Source organism: Rhinatrema bivittatum, unplaced genomic scaffold (assembly GCF_901001135.1).
Source record: "Rhinatrema bivittatum unplaced genomic scaffold, aRhiBiv1.1, whole genome shotgun sequence".
Lineage (NCBI taxonomy): Eukaryota > Metazoa > Chordata > Amphibia > Gymnophiona > Rhinatrematidae > Rhinatrema > Rhinatrema bivittatum.
In genome coordinates, this window is record NW_021820766.1 from 116,278 (window position 1) to 139,333 (window position 23,056).

At 52.5% G+C, this 23,056-nt stretch overlaps 1 protein-coding gene across 1 annotated transcript in view; it reads right to left on the reverse strand.

Annotated features, from left to right (window-relative positions):
- The window catches only part of LOC115082115 (collagen alpha-1(V) chain-like), an 82,546-nt gene that overhangs the window by 18,626 nt on the left and 40,864 nt on the right, over positions 1-23,056 (reverse strand). Inside the window, 26 exon segments of the mRNA XM_029586378.1 lie at positions 312-419; positions 1,470-1,523; positions 2,322-2,411; positions 2,935-3,042; positions 3,349-3,402; positions 3,518-3,571; positions 3,970-4,023; positions 4,436-4,480; positions 8,987-9,040; positions 9,303-9,347; positions 10,968-11,021; positions 11,126-11,179; positions 11,970-12,077; positions 12,693-12,746; positions 14,082-14,126; positions 14,592-14,645; positions 16,075-16,119; positions 17,843-17,896; positions 18,804-18,848; positions 19,348-19,401; positions 21,111-21,155; positions 21,266-21,319; positions 21,686-21,730; positions 22,210-22,263; positions 22,445-22,498; positions 22,817-22,870. Of these exon segments, the coding sequence (XP_029442238.1) occupies positions 312-419; positions 1,470-1,523; positions 2,322-2,411; positions 2,935-3,042; positions 3,349-3,402; positions 3,518-3,571; positions 3,970-4,023; positions 4,436-4,480; positions 8,987-9,040; positions 9,303-9,347; positions 10,968-11,021; positions 11,126-11,179; positions 11,970-12,077; positions 12,693-12,746; positions 14,082-14,126; positions 14,592-14,645; positions 16,075-16,119; positions 17,843-17,896; positions 18,804-18,848; positions 19,348-19,401; positions 21,111-21,155; positions 21,266-21,319; positions 21,686-21,730; positions 22,210-22,263; positions 22,445-22,498; positions 22,817-22,870 (1,539 nt within the window).

Sequence of the window (23,056 nt, forward strand, 5' to 3'; positions counted from 1 at the left end):
ACTCTTGAGGTTGCGCCGTTACCCACAGTCACCTCCCGTGGGTCGCTGGCGAATCCCCCATACTCGTATGTGCGGGGATCAAATTTAATATCTTGTGACTTGAAGGTAGGAAAGCAATAAACAGCCTCCATATATAATACACAGACCCAGCACCCAACCCTCCGTAGCCCAAAGATCCAGCACAAAATCTTTTCTTATCTCAGAGACCCCAGCACAGCCCCCGCACAGCTAAAGACACGACTCAACAGCCTTCCTTTTCCCCCAACGTGGCTTCCCCCACCCCCACCCCCCCCTTCTCCGCTCCCACTTACAGGAACTCCTTTCTCTCCGGCGGGGCCAGCGGGCCCTTGAGGGCCAGGTCTTCCCGGGGGACCGATCGCACCTCCCGGCCCCGCCACACCTCTCTCTCCCGGCGATCCCTGCAGGAAGGAAGAAATTCAAATGAGTTTACCGGGGGGGGGGGGGGCTTCATTCCCGGTGCCAGTTAGCAGTGAGCCGATGAGGGGAGGGGGGGGTCAGTGCCCACGAAGAGCCCCCAGCTCGTGTCGGGCGGGACGAGGCCAGCACAGACGCTCTCCCCCCCCTCCCTCCCTCCTCCATACCCGGGCTGTACCCGGGGCCGTTACCCAGCAGCGGGAGGGGAGGAAACGTGGCAGGTTAAGGACGTTGACGTCAGAGTCGCCAGGGAGGGTGTGGGGGGTTTATCTCCGGTGCCCCCTCCATCTGCTGGGCGGTTTGAAGCAGCAGGCGGCCGGTGGGGAAAAATAAAAACCCCACGGCTGCAGGGTCGGCGGTGGGGAAGGAAGAGAACGGTGCAGCCGTATTAGCCCAGCGCTCCCGGTCCAGTCCAGGAGTGAGTTTCAAGATTACGGGCATTGCACGTTAAGTTGCTTGCACGGATCTGGACCACAATATGCCTTTGATGCTTTAACCTGCTGTAAGCCGGGTGGTTAAGCCTTTCCTTGGGCCGGGGCTGCTCAGTTGTGCTCCAGGTCTTTGGGATCTGCTTCCCTTGGAAACTCAAGAAGGGAGATAGACATTTGATGTTTAGGAAGCAAGTGAAGTCCTGGCTTTTAAAGTTAGTTTTCGGATGCCGAATGTTTATTATTTGGTTGCGCTTTTGAGGAGGTTTGATGGGACTTAAACTGGAATATATTTTTTTTGTTTTGTTTTAGGGTGGGTTGTTTATTTTATATTGTAGCATTGTTGATATGTTTTTTTTTTGTTTTGTTTTTGTTTGGTTTTTTTTAAATTTCAGATTGTTATTGCAATCTACTTTCAGGCCCTAGGGAATAGCAAGATATTGAGATAAATAAAATCTCGGGGACAGAGGCTGGGCTATTCCTGGTGTCTCTCTCCCTCCATTCCTGTGGCTGTGAATACGCCCCCGGAACGGGACACGTCTCCTTCCGCGCTCAAGCAGAATGGACCTCTGGCTGAGGGGGCGGGAATTGCGCTCAGATACTCACAGCAGGTCCGGGAGGACCAGCCGGGCCTTCGTTACCCTTCAGTCCTGCGCCGCCCTGCGGGGGGGGGGAAAAAAAAATACAAACACACGTTAACAGTAACACGCGAGCAGCAAACTCGTTCACTCCAAAAAAAAAAAAACAATGCTTCTGCCGACCGTAGCAAATTTTACTGATAATATCACGGGCATCGCGCTGAATCCTGCACAGGTGGAGTCAGAGGGAGGATGTAGATTAAAATAGTCAGGAATAATACCGTGGCACGTGAAACGTGGCGACAGACACCCCCCCTTAGCAAGGAACACAGGGGATAAAACTCTTGCCACGGAATGGACACCGGCTATGAGCTGTGTTCGGCCTTCACGAAACATTTTATTGTGTTTTCAAATGTCTTAAGCCGATCTCCTGGACCCTCTCACTCAGCACCACGTCTGCCCCGCTCACGAGTGACGTTGACGAGGCGTGTAGAATATCATAGCGAGATCGGTCTCAAGGTGGAATCAGGCAGCAGGAGCTTACGCCCGGACGCCGGCTGCGTCCTGAGAGCTCGTGTACCGGCAGCAGGAGGGACTACAACCTGCAGGCGGGGGCGAGGACCGGCACACAGGGGCCAGGCTCGCGCCTGCTCACCTCCGGCTGCCTGAAACGTTACAGGCACTTCTCTCAGGCTGACGGGCTTTGCTTTGGGCCCCGGGCGGAGCTGTCACTACAGCGTAGACATTGATCGCGTTCCATCACCCACTGCCCATTCAGAGACGCTCTCTCCGAGGGGGGGGGGAGTCTCGGGCTCCACAGAGAGCTGTCACTACAGCATGCGCACTGCTGGATCCACGGCTACAGGACGCCGGTACTCACCGCGGTGCCGGGGAGGCCTCTCTCACCGGGGAAGCCTCGGAGTCCTGCAGGCCCGTCCTTTCCCGGCGAGCCGATGGGTCCAGGGTCACCCTGAGGGCAGAACAGACACAGAGAGAGATTTTGAAGCACCGCTCAGGATCACTGCCACGCCCTGTCAGTTTCACTGGACGCGCTTCACAAAGGGCAGAGCTAGGTTCACGGCTAAATGCACTCGCTGTGCCCGGGGCAGTTGTCTAACCCACGGGTCCAGATACCCAACTCTCTGGCTAGGCGCCCGGTTCCCTTTTAAAATCGCTGCCAGCGCCGGAAAATCATTTGGATCCGCCTCAGCTTGCAACGTATAAGCAGCCGTGCCCGTCGTGTGCCTGAGAACCCACTTGGCCATGGGTAGCGCCAACGCTGTCGCAGCCGCTACGCTAGGCCCTTATCCAAGCCTAGACTTATCTTACGGACTTTCTCCTACACATTCGCATTTTCTTTCCTTAGAAAATCTGCACCCGGTCGTCTTTTGTTAACAGTAAAGTTATAATCTTCTTTTTTTTTTTTTTTGTGGCTATTATTTTTTATTCAAAAGAAAAACCAGAGGACCAGCAGACGTCCTGCCCCTCCTTACCTTGGTTCCTTCCTTTCCAGATGTACCGGGCAGGCCTTGCTCGCCAGGTGGACCCGGAGGACCGGGATGTCCTCTCTCCCCCATCGGACCAGTTTCACCAGTCGATCCCTGGGGGGGGGGGGGGAGGAGAAACCGTGTCAGAAAGCAGAGTTATCAGGCACAGGGACTAGCGACCCCTACTTCCGAATCGTCAGTGCTCCCCGTCATCCTGATCGGGTGACATCTAATCTGGCAAACAACAGGAGGGCCTGAGTGAAGCTCCCAAGAGAAGATCCTCAGAGACCCTTGGGTGTTGTCTACCCCCTCTGTGAGTGGCTTCCGTGAGACGACAAAGACGTCTTCCGACCAGGACTCCCCTCGAGAAATTCTGAGCCACGGTTGCCATTTCGTGGGCCCAGAGCCAGGCGAGCTCACCTGCGGACCAACGACGCCGGGCGGGCCAACCGTCCCCGTCTTCCCTTGAAAGCCCTGAGAAGGAAGGGAGAGGAGAGCAGAGGGCGTGAACAAGAGAAGCGTCTCACCACCTGGGGGGGGGGGGGGGTGTCAGAGAAGATGAGAAAAAAAACATTTCACGGTCACTCACCACTTCTCCTCTCTGACCCGGGTGCCCTGGGATCCCGTCCTTTCCTGGAGGCCCCTGGGGGAAAAGAAAACAGCAGGTCAGCAGCCCAGATGACTTCCTCCGAGGCTGAACAGTCCCCCCCCTCCAACTCCTCCTTCAGCAAGGGCCGGTGCTTCCATGAGGTAAACTAGGCAGTTGCCCAGAGCAGTAAAATTTTGGGGGCGGCAAAAAAAAAAAAAAAGAAAATCCAACTAGCCAGAGCCAATGCTGCTGTCCCTGCCCCATGGATGCTTAAATAAGGCAGGAAATAATATTTCAAGGTGCAGGAATTTGGGGTTTCGCTGAGAAATCATAACAATAAGATGCTTGATATCTTTTGTTGGCAAAATAATGGCCATTGATGGATAAACCACGAGCCTCGACACATTCACCATGACCCTCCCCCCCCCCCAATACCTTTCAGGGATACTTACAGGGGGTCCCTTAGGTCCTGAGAAGCCATTTGGACCCTGAGGTCCCGGGAGACCCTAATCAGAAGAGAAAGAGAGGAAACACAGAATGTAATATTTGAAATATTAACTACAGCACTTAGCCGCGCGTTACACGGAAGTCACCCCAAGAAATATCCGGCTCTGGGGAGGGACGCCGTGAAATACATGCTGACCCAGTGCGGGAGGCCTCGGAGCTCCCAACCAGCTCTGCCCAAAGTTTGGCGCCGGAATAAGCCAGAGAGTTACCGATGCAGCCCGTGGGGAGAATATGGCTTTAAAGGGTAAGGGTTTTAGAGTGGTTACTGCTCACGGCTGAGTCGCAGAATAAGAAGAATGGTGTTTGTAAGCGGCATGCTCCCGAGACTGCCGGGCAACGCGCCGGCAGTGCCGCGCCGGCAGCGCCGCGCCGGGGACGTTGACGGGGAGAGGGCCGGAGCCTCACACTTACCCTCTCACCAGGGGGTCCTGAGGGGCCTTCACTGCCAGAGGTTCCCTGTGAGGTAGAACATGTGAGAGAGAGAGAGAGAGAGGGTTATCGCAGTCACAGCTCCAATCACAGGCAGAATGCAAAGAACAGTTCACCAGTTCACACCCCCCCCCCCCTGGCGGAAAGAGAGGGTGGAGTTGGAAGGAGAACCGCCATCTCTGTCACGGGCAGATGGTGGAGATGAAGCGGACCAGGCAGCGGCACGGTCTCCATGGGGGGGCAGAGGACACGCATGAACGAGAGCTTTCTCCCTCACAGGCGGAGAGGAACGATGCACGTGCGCCCCACCCTCCTCCTTCGCAACCGCCTCGTGACACAGCGCCGAGCGACTGCCCTCAGAAAACGGACGCCGACGCCGATCTACAGAAGGTCGTTCGATCGGCTGTCAGCCGGCCGGAGCAGCGGGAGTAAAGGCCTCCGTTTAATTCCGGCCTTTCTGTCCTGCCTGCACGTGATGCGGGTAACAGCTGTACGGATAGCTAAACTTTTAATTCGGTTTCATCACTTCAGACAGGCTCGCCTCCTAACGCCCAACAACAACTGCATAAACTTGGGATTTACTGTAAAATGAAACGGAGCTATGAATAACAGTGCAGCTGTAATGAGCACTTCCTTGGATATCCCCCACTAACCAAGCAATGCCTTCTTTAGATTTTGGGAGACAGGAAAAAAAACAGCTTCCCCATCATTTATTTATTTATTTTTAATTTTTTATATACCGAGGTTCTTATAGAGACTATAAATCACTCCGGTTTACATATAACAATAAACTGCCCAACAAGATAAGGGGCTTTACATAGAACAGTGGCACATATGTAACAATATAACTGGATCATATATCATACCCTGGGGTGACCAGAGGGGGCGCTGAGGTTGCATCCTGAGTCAAGACATGGAAAACGCGGAGGGGTCCTATCACAATAGGGCAAATTTCCCATAATGCAGCTCTCGTGCTCCCTTGAACGAAAGGTTACGAATGCCTTGCGGGTTACACAAGCTAAATCCAATGCAGACGCCGTGTTGCGCCCGTCGGTCGCAGACGGCTGCGACCTCTGTTGCTCACCTCTCTTCTCCCTGCTACAGCTATTCTCAAGGCCATGGCGGCCTCAGCCTGCAAACGCCGCCTTCCTCGGCGTCCCCGGGACAGTGTGGGCGATCCCGTCCGCCATCTTGAATCAGGGACTACCTAGGGCGCGCGCACGCCAGGCCCTCTCTTATTCACGTCATGGCGGGAACCTCGGGGGCGTCCCCTCTGCATGACAACACCTGTCAGCAGTATTTAACCCATCCAGCCTATACTTCCTACGAGTTAGCAAGGACTTCCTCCCTGCTTAATTCCACTACTCTTGGAGACACTTCGTTTCGTTACGTTGAACTCGTTCCTGGACTTCTGACCTTAGAACGCTCTAGGTACCCGCTCCTCGGGGGCCTTGTCAGGTTCTGGCTATCCGCTCCTCGGAGGGCCTTCCTCCCTGAAGCATCCAGTCAATTCAGCTTTGTGAGTACTTCTCTTGCTACTACCATCGTGCCGTTGGAACCGCCGGTGTACCCCGTGCCTCGGGCCACTACCGTGCTCATCCCAGCTAACCATTGTCTACACTTTGGAGTGAACACCATCTTCTACCTTGCTCTGCTGACCTCCTGCACCTTTCTGTTCTACTACTGTGTGATTCTCAGAATACCCCGCACTGCGGGTCACTACTGGATCTACCCTGAGAGGTGTACCACCTGGAGAGGAGTTCCCTGGCGTACCCCGCTCTGCAGGCCACTACCGGGGATTACATCTGTGAACTACTATTCTACTCTGGACTGTGTCTTCCTTCCACTCGGTGGGTATTTCCCACGTTCCAGTCTAATAAAGCCTTGTTACACTTTCTGTCCGTCTCAGCTGAGGCCACGCCTATCGTAGTGAGTCCCCCACAGGGCTCCTCCCTATGAGTGGAGCCAGTTCTCACTATGAGCCAGGATCCACAACCACACCAGATTATAACACGCTGGTGGCAGCAAAACATAAAATAGAAGCGATATATCACAGAATGGTAGCTTTTGTGCAACCAGAGAATATTCGTAAGGAAAGACACACACACGACAGGATGGAAGAGTGCGAGGGAGAGAGAAAATAAAGGGATGCCTCCAGAAAAGCACATGGCCCCAAAATCCAAGAAGCACAAGAAAAATTATTTAACCCGATTCTACTTTCAGGCCATTTCCCTCAGATGTGGTCAGAAGGGTTAGTTACACCAATCTACAAACAAGGGGATAGCTGAACATAAGAACATAAGAAATAGACCAATGGTCCATCAAGCCCAGCATCCTCTCCAACAGAGGCCAAACCAGGCTATAAGTACTTGGCAAGTACCCAAAAACTAAGTCTATCCCATGCTACTGCTGCAATTAATAGCAGTGGCTATTCCCTAAGTCAACTTGATTAATAGCAGTTAATGGACTTCTCCTCCAAGAACTTATACAAACCTTTTTTGAACCCAGCTACACTAACTGCACTAACCACATCCTCTGGCAACAAATTCCAGAGTTTAATTGTGTGTTGAGTAAAAAAGAACTTTCTCCGATAAGTTTTAAATGTGCCACATGCTAACTTCATGGAATGCCCCCTAGTCTTTCTATTATCCGAAAGAGTAAATAACCGATTCACATCTACTCGTTCAAGACCTCCCATGATCTTAAAGACCTCTATCTCTGGCTTGCTTATTACCTCAGACACACAAACTCTAAAGAATATATCCTTCTATTTCATCAAACTTATATAAGTCCAAAGATTTCCCAAAGCTATACTTACCAATCTTCTTTAACCACCATTAAATTGATCTTCACTCAGTTAATTGAAGGGTTTGAAGTTCACACACCATTAGGCACGCATTTCCAGTCCTCTTCTACTGCGAAAGGTGTGGAGCCTCTGGAAGCTGGGGCTGTGGAAGTCAATCCCTGGATCGCTTGCGGTGATCTCTGGACTCCTCTCCCAGGGGATGCTGGGAGCAGTATGCAGATGAGCCTTCCGATCCTCCTCTACTGCAAAGAGTGTGGGGATCTCTGGAAGCTGGGGCTGTGGAATTCAATCCCCGGATCGCTTGCGATGACCTCTGGACTCCTCTCCCAGGGGATGCTGGGAGCAGTATGCAGATGAGCCTTCCGCTCCTCCTCTACTGCAAAGAGTGAGGGGATCTCTGGAAGCTGGGGCTGTGGAATTCAATCCCTGGATCGCTTGCGGTGACCTCTGGACTCCTCTCCCAGGGGATGCTGGGAGCAGTATGCAGATGAGCCTTCCAGTCCTCTTCTACTGCCTTTAACAGAGCTGCCAAGCTACCTGGTTTCAGGAGGGAGACTTTTGAACTTGCATCCCAATGCAGTGTGGTATCCGCAACCCCCCCCCCCCCCCCCGATTCTTCCCACTTCAGGTCCCGTAATGCATCAGGGATGGGGGGTGTTCTTCAACGATCCAGGACCAGCCTAACATTTCTCTCCTGTAACCAAGTAACTAGGCAGGCTCTGCTCTGAGTCGTCTCCAATGGGAGGCATTTACAAACAAATAAAATAAAACGTTCGTTCATAGTTTTTGACCCCCCTCCTCCGAAAGACCCCTTGCCAAGCCCTCTGTATTGCAGCTTGAAAGGATGTGGGTTCCAATTAAGCCTCTGAAAATTCACCCCGCTCCTGCACCACACTCGGGGCATCGCACGGACAAATAGTCGCACCCGTAAAGTTTCTCGGATGTGAACGAGAAGGCAAACACGAGGACGTGACGGAGGGGACAGGAGGTGGAAGAGAGTCCTGGCATCGAGAGGCAAAAGCTGCGGGAGGGGCCGGCTGAATTCTCGTGGACCGGCTGGGGGGGGGGGCGCAGGCGTTGAGGTCGCAAACAGCTGGAAGGACATCGCAAGCCCCCTGGGCCCTTAACCTGCCCTGCTCAAATCACTCACCTGCGTGTGACAAGATCCCAAGGGACAGGCTGGGGAATGAGAACCGTTTACATCTCAGCGAGACAGAGAGGGTCAACGCGTGCGGTTTGAACAAAAGTAACAGGAGGAGCAAGCGAGTGGAGAGAAGTCAGAAACTGCAGCGGAGAAAGAGAAATTGTGACAAGGGGGTATTGGGATATTTTTTTTCTCTCTCTTTTAATTTCAACTACTTTTTCATGTATTTGACAAAACGCAATGTGCAAGTTGTCAGGTCCAGGAAAGATTCCTGAATCTCGAGGACAGAGCGGAGTGTGTGAGGCAGTGACGGGGAAGAGGGAGAAGAGAGCAGCCACGATGGGGAGAGGGAGAGGGAAACAGTGGAGTATGGGGCAGCGATGGGGGAGAGGGACAGAGAACCACACAGTAATGACGAGAGACAGAGAGCGGGGGAGCACGGGACAGCGATGGGACTGGGGGAGGAGAGGGATGGGAAGGCCGCAAAGCCATCCCGGAGACGACAGAGAGGGGAGGTGAAGGGTCACACAGACAGTAAGGATTGGGGAATGAAGCCACGTCTTAGGTTTGGTCGAACACTGACCTTTGGTCCCAGCTTCCCAGGGGCACCTCTCACTCCCCTTTGGCCCCGCGGACCCTGTGGAAAAAGTTCAATTAAAGTTTTCAGAAGAAAGCAGTAATGGACGACCGTTCCATGGGGGCTCAGTGCCAGGGTGCACCCCATTGGCCGGGCTTTCTAATCCTGTTCATTAGCGCCTCTTGCTGATGAACAGTTTTATCACATCCGGGTATATTCCCATCTTCCAGCTCTCGGCTGGGCTTCTGCAGGTTGCCTTGGTCTGCTTTGGTTTGTGAAGTATTTACTACAGCCCAGCAGTGTGTGAAGTTTTGGCACTTACCGTAGGGCCACGCTCGCCTCTGGGACCAGGTTTTCCTGATAGCCCCTGCGAGAAAGAAATGCAGGCAATCATGAGCCCCTCTTTCCCCATAACAAGATGGCCAACCTTAATTACCCTTCAAAACAAGATGGCCAACAATAATTATCCTTCAAAACAAGAGAGCCAATAGTAATCACCCTTCAAAACAAGATGGTCAGTGTCCATCTCTTCAAAAACAAGAGAGCCAATAGTAATTACCTTTCAAAACAAAATGATCAATGGCCATCTCTCCCAAAACAAGAGAGCCAACAGTAATTACCCTTCAAAACAAGATGGTCAACGGACATCTGTCCCAAAACAAGAGGGCCAATAGTAATTGCTCTTCAAAAAAGTTGGTCAACGGCCATTTCTCCCAAAATAAGAGAGCCAACAGTAATTACCCTTCAAAACAAGGCAGCCAATAGTAATTACCCTTCAAAACAAGCTGGTCAATGACCATCTCTCCCAAAACAAGACAGTCAACAGTAATTACCCTTCAAAACAAGATGGTCAATGGCCATCTCTCCCAAAACAAGAGAGCCAACGGTAATTGCCCTTCAAAACAAGATGGGTAATGGTCATAACCTTCAAAAATAAGATGGCCATTGACCATCTTCTAACTTTGCAGCAATTCTACAAGGACCTAGGGAACTGAATGTCAGGGCAACAGATTCACTAGTTTTGGCAGCTGTTTAGATTATTACAAAACTTGCTGGTAAGATATGGTGGATGGGGAGGAGCAAGGTATTGGATTAAATATGGGAATTTTTATGTTCATCTACCTAGGATGGCGAAAACCAAAGAGAAAGGTAACAAAAATTGATTTGGGTAAGGAGTGCTATTCTACAAGCAGTCACGCTTCTACAGCTGGCAGCTGGGATATATCCTTTGGCAGTGCAGACTTTTATAACTAGGCAGACTAGATAGACCAATTGTTTTTTGTCTGCCGTCATCTACTATATTACTTTGCAAAACAAGAAGGCCAATGGCTAACACTTCCAGATCAAGTTATTTATTGGTCATCATTCTCAACACAAGGTCTATCTCATACAAGGCCAACACTTCCATCATAAAGAAGTCTTTACCACACATTTTGCTGTCAGGACTGCATATAGCGCCAACGGAAATAGACATATTTCCAATGAGACAGCAGACAACACAGACAGCGCTTTCCAAACTATAACCTTAGGCTTCTTGAACTTAGTGAAGGGAAAGCCAGATATCCACTGGGAAATAGGAAATAAATTGGACAGATGAGTTGGGCCTTTTGGCCCTTAGCTGCTGTCTATACAACTAACCAAGGAAATATTCCTGTCATACTGTTTGTTGTACGAAGTTGAAAAATTCAATTAAAAAAAAAAATCGACCAACAGATGAAATAAAAGGATTCAGTAAACAATTTTATCTGAACGTCAGATAAATATCAGTGGGGCGCTGTCTTCACCAGGTATAACAATAGCCAGACTGTGCTGTTGATTAGGGATTTGCACCCATCGTGCTGGCCTCACGAGGAAAGGTATAAAGCTTGTGCCAGCTCTCCGAGGTCAGTCCCGAACAGCCTCCACCCCCACGTGAATTTCTTCTCCGAACCTTTATTTGAGGTTAAACGGAACAATGCAAGAATCAGGTCTAGAGAAAACGTCTCACCCTGCCTCCTTTCTCTCCACTGGACCCAGGGAATCCTGGGAATCCAAGGGAACCCTAGAGGGGAAAAAAAAAAAAAAGAGAACACACATTAGCCAACAATCCCGTAGCACCAAAGCGCATAAAGATCCCATTAGCCGTGGTCATTTCAGGCCTCTCACCTTAGGTCCCCCACGCCCTGGATACCCGGGCAGACCTGGAACACCGAGCTTGCCCTGGTAATGGGGAACAAAGACAACAGGTTACTTACTGGGACGGGCAAAAATAGAGAAAGTCAGGGAAAGCTAGAGATGAACAGGAGGCTACAGCACTGCAAAATGAAATTATTTCAGCAGGGTGGACAGGCCTTACATCCTTATCTGTCATCATATTCTCTTTCTGTAGCAAGCCTGCTATAGGTCAGGACCCAGGAGCCACCCTTAACGGGACCCATAAGAGGACTTCTCCCAGCAGGTTAACCCAAGAGTCCCCCCCCCCCCATTCACATTTCTTCTCCAAATCTTTACCCCCTGTGCTGCTGACTTAACCCAAGTATTAGTGGCAGGATTACTCATAGGAATGATGCTCTCTCTCTCCCTTGAAAGAAATCTCTCCATAGAACCTCATGTCTCTAGATGAAAACACCATCCATGACTTTTGAGCTGTCCCCCAAGTTACCTCTTCTCAGTTTCCAAACCCCACCAAGACCACCGGGGAATATCACCATCATGAACAAGAGTCACCTGGGAGGAGACTGTTGGCTGTACCCACAAGACGCAACCCATTACTTCCCAAAGGAATGAAACTCTGCTTCTGTTCACACTCCTCGGAATAACGAGGTTGTTCCCAATGTCAGAAAGCTCTGGAGAGGATTTATCCAACTGCCTCAGCAAGGACCTGCTCCTTTCTGCATCTGGTTCTATCCTCTGCGTATCTTGGTTTCATCTGGTTCAACCTTTCCCACGTGGTTCAACCTTTCCCACGTGCCTTTGTTGACGTGGCCCTGTGCGTGCATCCGCGTCTCACCTTCTCACCAGTCACTCCGATTGGACCGAGCTCCCCATTTGGACCCGTCCTTCCCTTAGGACCCTCTGGGCCGTCCTCTCCTCTGGATCCTGTAACGCCAACCTCGCCCTGCCCAAGACGGGAGAGGAAAGGTGAGAAAAGGTTCCCTGCGTAACGATCACGACGCATGACAGAGGTCGGACGAGGAGCCCGAGCAGATACCTTTCTATGCATTTTTTTTTTAAATGTATTTCTGAGGAACAAAGTAAAAAAAATAACGTATTTGTAGATAGCCTCGTATTCTAAGATCTCAGATCGCTTTACTGACAAGCTCCGACTTATTATTTTCTGTTTATCCACCCCCTGCAGGATGAGGGTGCCGAGTCATCCCTTGGTGGGATTTGAACCCTTGAAGTCATATTCCAGGGGAATGCTCTGGTGAGAAAGGAAGGGAAGACATGGCCGCATGGTTAGAGCAATAGACTGAAACAGGGTTCAAATCCCACTTCTCCCACTGATAACTCTGTGACCTTGGGCACGTCATTTTATCTCCCATTGCCTCAGGGGCCAGATTATAAAGCTCTTTGTGGCGAAGATTTATCAGAACTGGAAAAAAAAAAAAACCCCGTAAGCCACCTTGAGTTATTATTGGAAAGGTGGTCTAAAAATACAAAATTATTGTCCTTATAAAGGGAAAATTCTGAGGCTGTGACTCAGAGGAGGAAAGCAGGGATTAACACTCACTCTGTCTCCCTTCACGCCCATGTCTCCTTTGAAGCCTGGAAAACCTTCTTCACCCTGCAGAGAACAGAATCGAACAACAGCCATCACCAACGGATCGATCCCATCGCCCTTTCCTCGCCACGCCCTTCCTCTGTCCCTTCTTAAGCAGAACACCTTCCGTCTTCCAGAATCATGTTAGGAAGGGCACTATCCTTCATAAACAGGACACACTCCATCTCTCAGTGGGGTGTTAGGGAGGGTCAATATCCTTCATCTCCCAGCAAGATGTTAGGAAGGACACTATCCTTCATAAAGAGGACACATTCCATCTCTCAGTGGGGTGTTAGGGAGGGTCAATATCCTTCATCTCCCAGCAGGGTATAAGGGAGGACACTATCCTTCATAATCAGGACACTCCATCTCTCAGTGGGGTGTTAGGGAGGGTCAATATCCTTCATCTCCCAGCAGGGTGTTAGGGAGGACACTATCCTTCATAATCAGGACACTCCATCTCTCAGTGGGGTGTTAGGGAGGATCAATATCCTTCATCTCCCAGCAGGGTGTAAGGGAGGACACTATCCTTCATAAACAGGACACACTCCATCTCTCAGCAGGGTGTAAGGGAGGACACTATCCTTCATAAACAGGACACACTCCATCTCTCAGCAGGTGTTAGAGAGGGTCAATATCCTTCATCTCCCAGCAGGGTGTTAGGGAGGACACTATCCTTCATAAACAGGACACACTCCATCTCTCAGCAGGGTGTTAGAGAGGGTCAATATCCTTCATCTCCCAGCAGGGTGTAAGGGAGGACACTATCCTTCATAAACAGGACACACTCCATCTCTCAGCAGGTGTTAGAGAGGGTCAATATCCTTCATCTCCCAGCAGGGTGTTAGGGAGGACACTATCCTTCATAAACAGGACACACTCCATCTCTCAGCAGGGTGTTAGAGAGGGTCAATATCCTTCATCTCCCAGCAGGGTGTAAGGGAGGACACTATCCTTCATAAACAGGACACACTCCATCTCTCAGCAGGTGTTAGAGAGGGTCAATATCCTTCATCTCCCAGCAGGGTGTTAGGGAGGACACTATCCTTCATAAACAGGACACTCCCCATCTCTCAGCACGGCGTTAGCGGGCATAACCAGGGCACACTCCCCTCTCTCAGCGCAGAAGTGACACTGGTGCTGTTGGGTGTGGATCTCTTTCGTAAGCAGGGAGTTACCGTATCTTCCATCACCCCAGCCTGGCGGCAGCAGCAGGCATCACGGTGCCGGTCAATAGAAAAATGTAAACGTTCAGGAATGTCAGAAGCTACTGAACGCTTCAGAAACAATTCAGAGATTCTTTTAACGTTTTCTCGAGAGGGGATGAGGCAGGAGGGGCTGGAGCAGGACAGGACCTACCTTCTCACCCTTGTGACCTTTCAGCCCTCGGATTCCTTCAGCACCCTGAAATCGAGGGCAGGGAAAGGTCAGACACAGACACAAGCACGATCTACACACACTCGTAATCCATGCTCGCGGGGCATTACAGAGCCTGTGACTGTCTATAAACCCACGAGCGAGGCTACAGAGAGGCGCACAAAGGCAGTGCCGCCCACGTTCACGAGTCTCAGCACCCAGCACCTCCATCCAAAGCCTGTAATCCTCGTTCCTCGCTCCCTACCCAGAATGCCTTGCTTCACACCCCGCCTCACCTCCTTGCCCCGGGTATGCATTCCTCCCACACCCCTCCGGTCACCTTCTCCGTCTTTCTCGTGCCGCTCTGCCTCAGCAGGAGAGCATGTCGGGAAGAGTGCGTTCCGTGGGGGTTACGTTCCGTAACCCCCACGAGAAAGTTTCATAGAGAACACCCCACCCCCACCCCCACCCCCAATGAATCAAAAATATAATCGGCCAACCCCCTTCGCCTACCTTCACGCCGCGTGGTCCAGGATAGCCAAGGGGGCCTTGAGGTCCCAGGGGACCCTAAAGCAGAAATAGAGTGAGTTAGCCAATCAGGACACAGGGCTGAGGGCACCAGCATTCGCAAGGTGATGTGCATTACGTGCCGCGGTATATAAAAAAAACTATAAATAAATAAATAAGAACTGTCCAACCCGCTGGTCTCACTGAGCTGTAACTTCTGCTGTCCTTACCGCAATGTTGCCTTGCTGGTTTCCTCTTCCATCTGGAACCGGCTTCTCCTGGGCTGCTTGATTTGCAGATACCCGGGATGTCTTCCCTATTTTACGATCCCCTCATGCCCCGCCTGGCAGTGGCAGCCGTTGGCCAGGGCCTATAGATTTCAGCTCCCTCAAGAGCCCAGTATGCACTTGCCCTCAGCCTGACCACTGGTTGCCACCGCTGAGCGAGTTCAGTTTCTCCATCCCCCCCCTCCAGGGGCTGTGAACACTTAGGGGCCGATGCAATGCAGTGCCGCGCGCACTGCTTAACCCGCAGTTGGACGCACACTGCGTAGGCATAGGCACTACCTAATCCCCTTAAGTGCCTACACAATGCGCGTCCTGTGCACGGCGAAATTAAACAGCGCTCATCACGTGCGAATGCATGTTGATGAGGCTATTAGGCAGTCACCCTAGAGCAGGCGTTAATTGCTGAGCTCTCGCAAAAGTTGTACAGAAAAGCAGAAAATATGCTTGCGATATTAAGAAGGAGGAACAAAATCTTAAAACAAGTTTAAAAAAAAAAAGCGCCGGCGGTCAGATGCAGGAAACGGATGCTCAGTTAACAAGCGTCCGTTTCCCGAACCCCTGGCTGTGCGCTGTTTTCTAAACCGTCGGAAAAGCCAACCGTTCGCGGGCTTCCTTGACAATGCGACCCCTAATTTAAATATTACTTGGCGCCCCCCAGGAGGGGTGCCTGGGGGCGCGTCAGGAAAGCAGGCGCTGAACACTCAGCGCATTTTGATTGCATCGGCTCCCTTAGAACTGTAACTTCCAAAATCAGTATTTCCCCAGCCTGTCCTATTGCCTCCACAGCTGGTTGGGTATTCAGGATATCCACAATGAATATGCATGAAATACATTTGCATACGTTGGAGACCCAGCGCATATACGCAGATTTCTCTCATGCATATTTGTTGTGGATCACCTGAGAACCCTGAGACTGGCTCTGGGGGAGTCAAAAGGGCAGTTTTGGGAATCACAGTTTTTAGAGAACAGGCCATGCATTACCTCAAGAGTTTAACTGCATTATATCATGCGGGAATGCTCTGGAACCATGAGAGGGCATCGTGTTACTGTGCTTTGACGTCGGGAGTAGTATTAAGAAAAACGAGATATCGCCACCACGGGGCTTGGAGAGAAAGGGGTGGACAGTGGTGCCACGAGCTCCCTGATTGCAATACTCTGTTACGTAATAAAGGGGAGAGTGGGCAGAGCCCGGGGTCATGTACCTGATTGCCTTTGCCTCCAGTTGCGCCCTCCTTCCCTGGGTGACCCTAAGAGAGAGAGAGGGAGAGTTCAGAGGTCATTCACCCTAAAGGTTATACTCTTTGCAAGACGGGAGCAAGACTCCCGCTAAATTTTCACCAGGGCCAGTCTCCATCACCGAGATGCTTATCCATCTGCATAGTGAAACAGAGGTCAGCATCCATTAGCAGGGCATTCGTTCAGCGCCATAAAGAGAGGGGAGCCGTCTTGTCACCGGAGCATTCATCCAACCCTGTAACGAGCTGGTGCGTCAACATCTGTCACTGGGACATTCATCCAGCCCTATAACGAGCTGGTGCGTCAACATCTGTCACTGGGACATTCATCCAACTCTGTAACGAGCTGGTGCGTCAACATCTGTCACTGGGACATTCATCCAGCCCTGTAACGAGCTGGTGCGTCAACATCTGTCACTGGGACATTCATCCAACTCTGTAACGAGCTGGTGCGTCAACATCTGTCACTGGGACATTCATCCAGCCCTATAACGAGCTGGTGCATCAACATCTGTCACTGGGACATTCATCCAACCCTGTAACGAGCTGGTGCGTCAACATCTGTCACTGGGACAATCATCCAACTCTGTGATGAGACTGGAGCCAATGAGACTGCGACATTCATCCAGCCCCATAACAAGGCAGGGTCAATGCCCATCGCCAAGACTTTACGCTAGCTCTATAGTGAGACGGGCCTCTGCAATGCAGGGCATGTCTTGGTGAGAGTCTCTTGTTCTAAGGATACGTCTCCCATATGGTCAGAGGATCTCCTTCCATGTCCATGCCCTACATTGTCCTCTGCAGAAAACGTCAGTCACAGAAACGTCTCCAAACAGTTAGGTATCAGCAGGCCATGTGGTTCCTTCTGATGACCTGTGGCCTGGAGATATTAGACTTTGCTTTGTTATCGAGAGACTGGAGTCCGCTGCCGATGGCGATGGAATTAAAACATGAAACTTCCCTACGGCTCGCACAGAGGCCCCCTCTCCTCCTCCTCCCCCCTCCCCCCGCTACCCATCTCTTCAACTTTCTATAGCCACGGGAGGAGCTCTGGAGGCCAATGGCGCTGCTGAACATTAAGGCTTGGTGAGAACCGACTGATTCCTTGCTCCATCATGGGGATCTGCTCTGATCTCCTGGGGTGGATCTGCTCTGATCTTCTGGGGTGGATCATCAATGGTTGAAGCTTCGAACAGCTTCTGGCTCTTTCTTGACTCATCGGACATAGTTTCCCAAAGGTGGGAGCTGAGGAAAAGCCCCGACCTTGAAGGACTCATGACTTCCTTCACCCATGCCGACTCTGTAACTGTGATTCCCATGGCCCCTCCTATCTTGCATTCCGGGCCGCCCCGGAATGCAGGCTGCAAGGTCAAGTCAAGTTGGTTCCTAGAACGTGAATGCTGGGCGAGCAGTGTGGCGCATACACATTGAAATAACTGGAAATTACCGAGTGTGCTCATTCCTGTACGGGAGAGGGAAAATGGTGTTAGAGAGAGGTGTGCGCGTGGGCGGCAGGGTGGTGGTGGTGGAGGGAAGGCGAGAAAGGATAAGGAAGCAAGGAGAACACGGGACAAGATGGCACCTTGGGAGGCAACGAGAGATGGAGGGGGGGGGGCAGATAAAGGGCGCAGGAGGCGACGGGGAGAGGCATCGGAGGATGAAGGGCGAGGCGAGAGGGAGTTAGGGAAAGGAGGAAGAGGAGGCAGGAAAGGGGCACCAGGTGGGATTTACTTACGGGAGGACCATCGACGCCCGGCATGCCTGGGAGACCAGGTTTCCCAAGAGGGCCCTGTGAAGAGAGATAATAAGAATATTATACCCCTTCTCCCAGTTCCCGGAGGCAGGTGGACTCTCTTTACCCCCCCCCCCCCCCCCCCCGCTTCCTGAAAATGGATTATCGTCGTGAATTCTCCGCAGGCTATGAGAGCTTTTTTTATTGAGTAACTGTAACAAGATTCGGGAGGAAGGCGTCCATATCTGGATAGCCTCGCCTAATAAACAGTAATTTTTTCCTGAAGCTTTCGCCCCCCCCCAGCTCAGGAGTCGGTTGTTACGTATTTTCCGCTTTTAGGTGACTTGGAAGTCGTTTGCGGTTAAACGCCTTAAACACGGAGGCGGCCCGTGGTGTTTCAAATGACCCGCGTGTTATCTCGCCCCCCACTCAAAAAAAAACCCACGGTGCAATGCATGCAGATTCACAGCCCGCGGTATTTGATGGAGAGTTCGCTAACACCCTCTCGAGGTGCAGCTAAGTTTTATGCCATCACGTGGTAGGAATAAAAGTACATATTCGGCCAACCAACACCTTTAAACTTTTTTTTTTCCCCCCCCCATCTTTGACCATTTCATGCGGTAGCTGGGGACGGGGTGGGATGGGAGGGTCAAGGGTTTCCCCAGCAAAGTCCCACCAGTTATACTCGATCGGGAAGTGTTTTTCCTGGCAGTATTTACTGCCGCCACTGAGTAGTGAATCCCGTACCCAGGGGAACACAGCACAGCTGAGGAAATGGACCTCATGATTTCTTGGTTCTGATTGCTTTCGTTGAGCTTTCGTTGAGCCGTTCATTTAAGTTGTTTTAATGATATTCCCCCGAGACACCACCCCCACAGCCAGGGCATCCACCCCAGCCTGGACACCCAACATAGTGAGTCTACCCCCCCAGGAAGGAAAGACAGAGAGGGTAAGGGGTACTCACTTTCTCTCCTGGTGGACCCATCGCGCCTTGAGGACCAGGCAAACCCTAAGACGAGAAAACACAAATATAATACACAGCATGGGGAGGTCACAGCACGAGGGGAGGGGAGAACGAGAGACAGCAGGACGGCGAGTCACAGCACGAGGGGACGGGAAAGGTGAGATAGCAGACGAGACAGTCAACCGCACCCGAGGACTGAAGGCTGGAGACAACGGAGATGGGAGATGGGATGTGGCATGAGGGAGAGAGATGGGAGACAATGAACAGCGCGAGAGTGAGAGTCACTGCACTCGAGACTGGCAGGTGAGACCAGGGCATTACCCCCTATACCCCATTCCCTTTAGGGCTCATATGCTTACAGAGTCGCAGATTGAGTCAAAAGGGCAGCGAGATGCCCCTTCCTCTCCACACCTTGGAGCCCGAGGCAATCAAGCCCTGCTTCTCCAACGCTTGTGACAGCCCTGGGCAAGACACAGCAGGAGTGCGAGTGCCACATTCTCACACAGATCCGTCTCTTCCCCCTTCCTCACATAGAGTCACTGACCTGGGTGCCTGGTATTCCCTGCTGTCCTGGGGGACCCGGCTCACCCTGAGGACCCTACAGAAAGAAATATCCACACTTTTATTAGACACCTCAGGATGTAATGTACAGGAAAGGAACAAAGTCGTCCCATTCTATCAGCACTCTACCGTCAATGACACATCACTGCAGCCATCCCACGTCTCACTGCGCAGTAATGCACCCTAGTGCCTGTGACACTTCACTGCAGCCATCCCACGTCTCACTGCGCACTACTGCACCCTAGTGCCTGTGACACTTCACTGCAGCCATCCCACGTCTCACTGTGCACTACTGCACCCTAGTGCCTGTGACATTTCACTGCAGCCATCCCACGTCTCACTGCGCACTACTGCACCCTAGTGCCTGTGACACTTCACTGCAGCCATCCCACGTCTCACTGCGCACTACTGCACCCTAGTGCCTGTGACACTTCACTGCAGCCATCCCACGTCTCACTGCGCACTACTGCACCCTAGTGCCTGTGACACTTCACTGCAGCCATCCCACGTCTCACTGCGCACTACTGCACCCTAGTGCCTGTGACACTTCACTGCAGCCATCCCACGTCTCACTGCGCAGTAATGCACCCTAGTGCCTGTGACACTTCACTGCAGCCATCCCATGTCTCACTGCGCAGTAATGCACCCTAGTGCCTGTGACACTTCACTGCAGCCATCCCACGTCTCACTGCGCACTACTGCACCCTAGTGCCTGTGACACTTCACTGCAGCCATCCCACGTCTCACTGTGCACTACTGCACCCTAGTGCCTGTGACATTTCACTGCAGCCATCCCATGTCTCACTGTGCACTACTACACCCTAGTGCCTGTGACAATTCACTGCAGCCATCCCATGTCTCACTGTGCACTACTGCACCCTAGTGCCTGTGCCACATCACTGCAGCCATCCCATGTCTCACTGTGCACTACTGCACCCTAGTGCCTGTGACACTTCACTGCAGCCATCCCATGTCTCACTGCGCACTACTGCACCCTAGTGCCTGTGCCACATCACTGCAGCCATCCCATGTCTCACTGTGCACTACTGCACCCTAGTGCCTGTGACACTTCACTGCAGCCATCCCATGTCTCACTGCGCACTACTGCACCCTAGTGCCTGTGCCACATCACTGCAGCCATCCCATGTCTCACTGCGCAGTACTGCACCCTAGTGCCTGTGACACTTCACTGCAGCCATCCCATGTCTCACTGCGCAGTACTGCACCCTAGTGTCTGTGCCACATCACTGCAGCCATCCCATGTCTCACTGTGCACTACTGCACCCTAGTGCCTGTGCCACATCACTGCAGCCATCCCATGTCTCACTGTGCACTACTGCACCCTAGTGCCTGTGACACTTCACTGCAGCCATCCCATGTCTCACTGCGCACTACTGCACCCTAGTGCCTGTGCCACATCACTGCAGCCATCCCATGTCTCACTGCGCAGTACTGCACCCTAGTGCCTGTGACACTTCACTGCAGCCATCCCATGTCTCACTGCGCAGTACTGCACCCTAGTGCCTGTGCCACATCATTGCAGCCATCCCACATCTCACTGGGCACTGCCGCCTGTGACACTTCATAACAATCACTACACATCAGGTTAATAACATTTCAGGATTCCTATGATTCCTATGAGGATGAGAGAATTTTGGAAAGCTATCGGGAAGGGGGAGAGAGCGAGGGAGAGAGAAGGGCAGAAGGATGGGGAGAAGAGGCCAGGTGCAGTATCCGATCACATACCAAGTTTCCTTTGGGACCCGAAGAGCCATCAACACCACGGACTCCCTGGGAAGAGAAAGAGACGGGCATCACACAGGGGGTCCTATGTCACCCCGACAGCCACTCACACGGAACCACGCACCACGCGTCAGGAGTGTGGGCGAAGAGTTACTCACAGGAGATCCGGGAACGCCAGGTGGACCCTTTGGACCCAGTAAACCTCTGACACCCTGAGGGCAAAAAAAAAAAAAAAAAGGGAGGAGCATTTCCATCGGCAGCAGTACAACATGCGTGTTGCGTGTGTGTTTGAGGGAATGTGCGTGTCCGGATGGTGAACGTGTGTGCAAGAGAAGACGTGCAAACGGTGAAAGGGTGTGCGTGGGACTGGGAAAAAGGGACTTAGTCTAACTACATGCACTTTGCTGTAAAGCGTCCTGTATGTAATTGCCAAAATAGTTACAGAATAATAGTAACAAAATAGTTACAGAATAATAGTAACAAAATAGTTACAGAATAATAGTAACAAACGTTCAGTACAAAGCTAGCAGGATGAGCCCGACGCGTGGGGAATAATAAAGTGTGATAAAGACACGTACCGCTTCACCAGGGAGCCCTCGTGGCCCCACCTCGCCGTCGTCCCCCTGGGAAGGACGGAAAACCAAGAAGAAGGGTAAGGGGAAGAGAAACAGAGGCAGAGACCCGATGAACTCGCTGCCCCGGCGTCCTGTTCAAAAACCCCGCCGGTGATAAAAACAGTTCAGTCCATGGAACCGGTGCCGCCGGGGGGGGGGGGGGGCTCTGATTACACGAGGGGGGTCGCTCGCTCGCGTACGCAGCCGTGACTCTTGTGTCGCAGGAGACGCTGCCACCACCGTGGCCCGGGGGGGGGGGGGGGGGCCCTTCTCTGGCCCGGATAACCCACCTTCTTGCAGGACTCGGCGTGGCGAGCGTCCGCTTACGATGACTTTTTTTTTCGTTTGTTTTGTGCACCTCGACCCTCTCTGGCTCGACCTGCGCAGGGAAGTCTGGCGCAGGGAGCCTCCGATGTTGTCACGTCCCCCCTCTCTCCTTCCTCTGCCCTCCCCCCCGCCCGCAGATAAAGAAGCCCCCGGTAACTCACCCTCTCTCCGTCCTCCCCAGGGGGACCGGGAAGTCCCTGGGCACCAGACTCGCCCTAAGGGGCAGAAAGAAAGAGAGAAAGCAACAGTCAGGAATGCAGCAGCTCAAGGTGCGTGCTCTCTGCAGGGGGGTCTGGCCTGCCTCATTCTCAGCGAGCAGACCCGAACCCCCCCCCCCCCCCCCACACACACACACTGCCAAAGGGAGGATGAAAAAAGCGTGATAGGGGCACTCACCCGGTGACCTTTGTCCCCCGGCAGACCAGGCAGTCCATCAAAACCTCGGTCTCCCTGCGGAAGAGAGACAGAACAGATCTCGATCAGATTAACCTCCTCCTCAAAGCGGGAGAGAAGCCAGGGCCCCCTCCCCTCCCGGATCTGGGCCGCGGATGACCTCCTTCCCAGAGAGAGAGAGAGAGACGGAGACCTGGGTGCTCAGCCTCAGAGGGAGAGAGAGAGACAGGACGAGACAGACCCCGGATCCCAGCGCGATTATAAAATCCTCAGGATCCCGCTCTCGGGGTTGGAGATGTCAGGGGAGGGTCAGGTTAGGAAGGAAGCAAGGTGAAGGCGGCCCTGCCCGCTAGAAGAAGCCGGGGCTCCTGTTACCTTCGGGCCGAACTCTCCCGGAAGACCTCGGGCCCCGTCTGCTCCGGCTCGACCCTGGAGAAAGAGAGACAGGAGAAATCAGATCCCGCCACCCTGGCCGGAAAGGCAGCGTGTGACCCCCCCCCCCCCCCCCCCCACACACCCGAGACGAGAGCGAGCAGCACCGGCACCGGGGGAACCCTCCCCGCTACGTCGCTCTGACGTTCTTTCCCTTTTTCACCTTTGGCAGCCGCACGCCCG